This window comes from Antrostomus carolinensis, unplaced genomic scaffold (genome assembly GCF_000700745.2).
Source record: "Antrostomus carolinensis isolate BGI_N321 unplaced genomic scaffold, ASM70074v2 scaffold26548, whole genome shotgun sequence".
In the NCBI taxonomy this organism is placed as follows: Eukaryota; Metazoa; Chordata; class Aves; order Caprimulgiformes; family Caprimulgidae; genus Antrostomus; species Antrostomus carolinensis.
The window spans coordinates 52,731-54,671 of NW_010331292.1; the positions used below are offsets into that span (position 1 = coordinate 52,731).

The 1,941-nt window shown below is 50.1% G+C and overlaps 1 protein-coding gene across 1 annotated transcript in view; it reads right to left on the reverse strand.

Annotated features, from left to right (window-relative positions):
• LOC104529010 (uncharacterized) overlaps positions 1 to 963 on the reverse strand; it is a 6,403-nt gene extending 5,440 nt beyond the window's left edge. The window contains exons 1-3 of the mRNA XM_029086269.1: positions 763 to 963; positions 496 to 513; positions 341 to 361 (exon numbers count right to left, since the gene is read on the reverse strand). Of these exons, the coding sequence (XP_028942102.1) occupies positions 341 to 361; positions 496 to 513; positions 763 to 963 (240 nt within the window). The remainder of the gene's footprint in view (positions 1 to 340; positions 362 to 495; positions 514 to 762) is intronic.
• Positions 964 to 1,941: the final 978 nt, after the last annotated feature.

A 1,941-nucleotide genomic window follows, 5' to 3' on the forward strand; every position in this document is an offset into this window, starting at 1 on the left:
ATATTTCTACAGAGAGAAGAGAGGGAAGAATTAAACCCACCTGAATACCCTCAGGACAGGAGAGAAGAGAGATCCACCCACGTAGGAGAGCCAACGCTGTGTCTACTGTTACCCAACAGATGTCAAAAACCACGTCCCACAGGTGTGAGCAGCAGGACAGCCTGGAGAGGCATGAACTGGAAAGCAACCAGGCACATTGCATATTTCTACAGAGAGAAGAGAGGGAAGAATTAAACCCACCTGAATACCCTCAGGACAGGAGAGAAGAGAGATCCACCCACGTAGGAGAGCCAACGCTGTGTCTACTGTTACCCAACAGATGTCAAAAACCACGTCCCACAGGTGTGAGCAGCAGGACAGCCTGGAGAGGCATGAACTGGAAAGCAACCAGGCACATTGCTCCAGGAAAGTGAGGTTTGGGAGCTGTTTTTCAGAGACATGGCCATATGTCTCTGCATCCCAAAGCAAGAAACCTACCAAAGGCCAAGAGGAAACTGTAAGAGATGTAGATGGCTCCACATTTTGCTCCTCACCTTTTGGAGCTAAGACCTCTCCTGCCTTTTGTTGGTCAACTTTGCCCACCGCTCCTCAAGCATCTCTCCACCATCCTGTCCTACCTTTCAGAAGAAAGCTGACTACAGTATCTGCCCCTGTCCTCTCCTCTTGCAAAGGAAACCACTGGGGACTTTATAAAGGGATCCTACTCCCTGGGATGTTGTAGAGCCCCACCAGCTTCAGCCACTCCAAAAGACAACCCAGGGCATTACCTGCAAGAGAAATCCTATCAGGGATGTGCATCCGAAAGGAAGGAGGGACATCTTCTGTCACTGGCTCCTCATCCACAGGGCTGAAGCTATCTGCTACCTTCAGCCTGTTGGGAACCTGCATCCTTTGATTGATGGCTTCTGTGAAGAGCAGGTCACAGCGGACATGGTTCAAGTCCAGTCCCCAAAATGGCCACATCCTTTTTGATTTCCTCAGATTGCTTCAGCACCCTGGGGTTCCACACAGCTGAGAAAAAGTGGTAGCAAACAGCTCTTCCAAACTGGCACCTGCACAGGGACAACACAGATGCTATAACACAGGCAGAAACAATCCAAAAGACAGACACCATTGGAGTTGTCCCATAGAACTGGGTGTCCCACAAAGCCCAGCTGACAGGGACAAGCACATGGGGCTGCTGCAGGGTGAGAAAGGAGAAAATTCCTACATGCCCTGGGAGCAAAGCATGAGCTTAGCACCTATCACCTCAATTGATAGCAAGGAAAGGGCCATAGTTCAGCACTCCTGTGGGAGGAGAGCAGTCCAGTGTACCCTAAAAACTAGTGAAAAAAGAATTATTTTCCATCCAGAAGTAAAGTTTTTTGGAGGGTTGGGAGTACATTTCTGTGTTCATACACCTTCAAGGAAAAATGAGGTTTTCTAAAAACAAAACACATTTTGGTGGTAAGATTTCAGGTTACCACAGAAAAACTGAGCACTAAAGTCCATCTCCGGACACACTTTCACTGCAGTATTCCCCAGGGCCACATCCCATTCCCCAGGGCCACATCCCATTCCCCAGGGCCAGCATCCTTCCAGAGCATCATCATCTCCCCCATGCCAGCACTGGCTCAGCTCTCTCCTAGGAGGGGACTGGCACTGAGGAGGGACACTGTCCCCAGCTCTCACAGCCGACAGCAGGAGCAGGACATGAGACATGGACACTATCTGAGGCTTTGCAGCTGCGCAGGACACACAACTGCCCTGTGCCTCAGTTTCCCCTTTGCCAAGTCCCAGGACTTTGAGAAGTGCTCTGGGACCACAATGTCCCAACACTTTCACTGAGTGGTGCAAGCAGAGGGCAACTAATGTACATTTTTGGGAGAGGAGCCCCAGAAATCACCATCCCAGCTTCCAGCATATGTGCTCTTTCTTCTTTCTCAAAGAGCTGCACTGAGG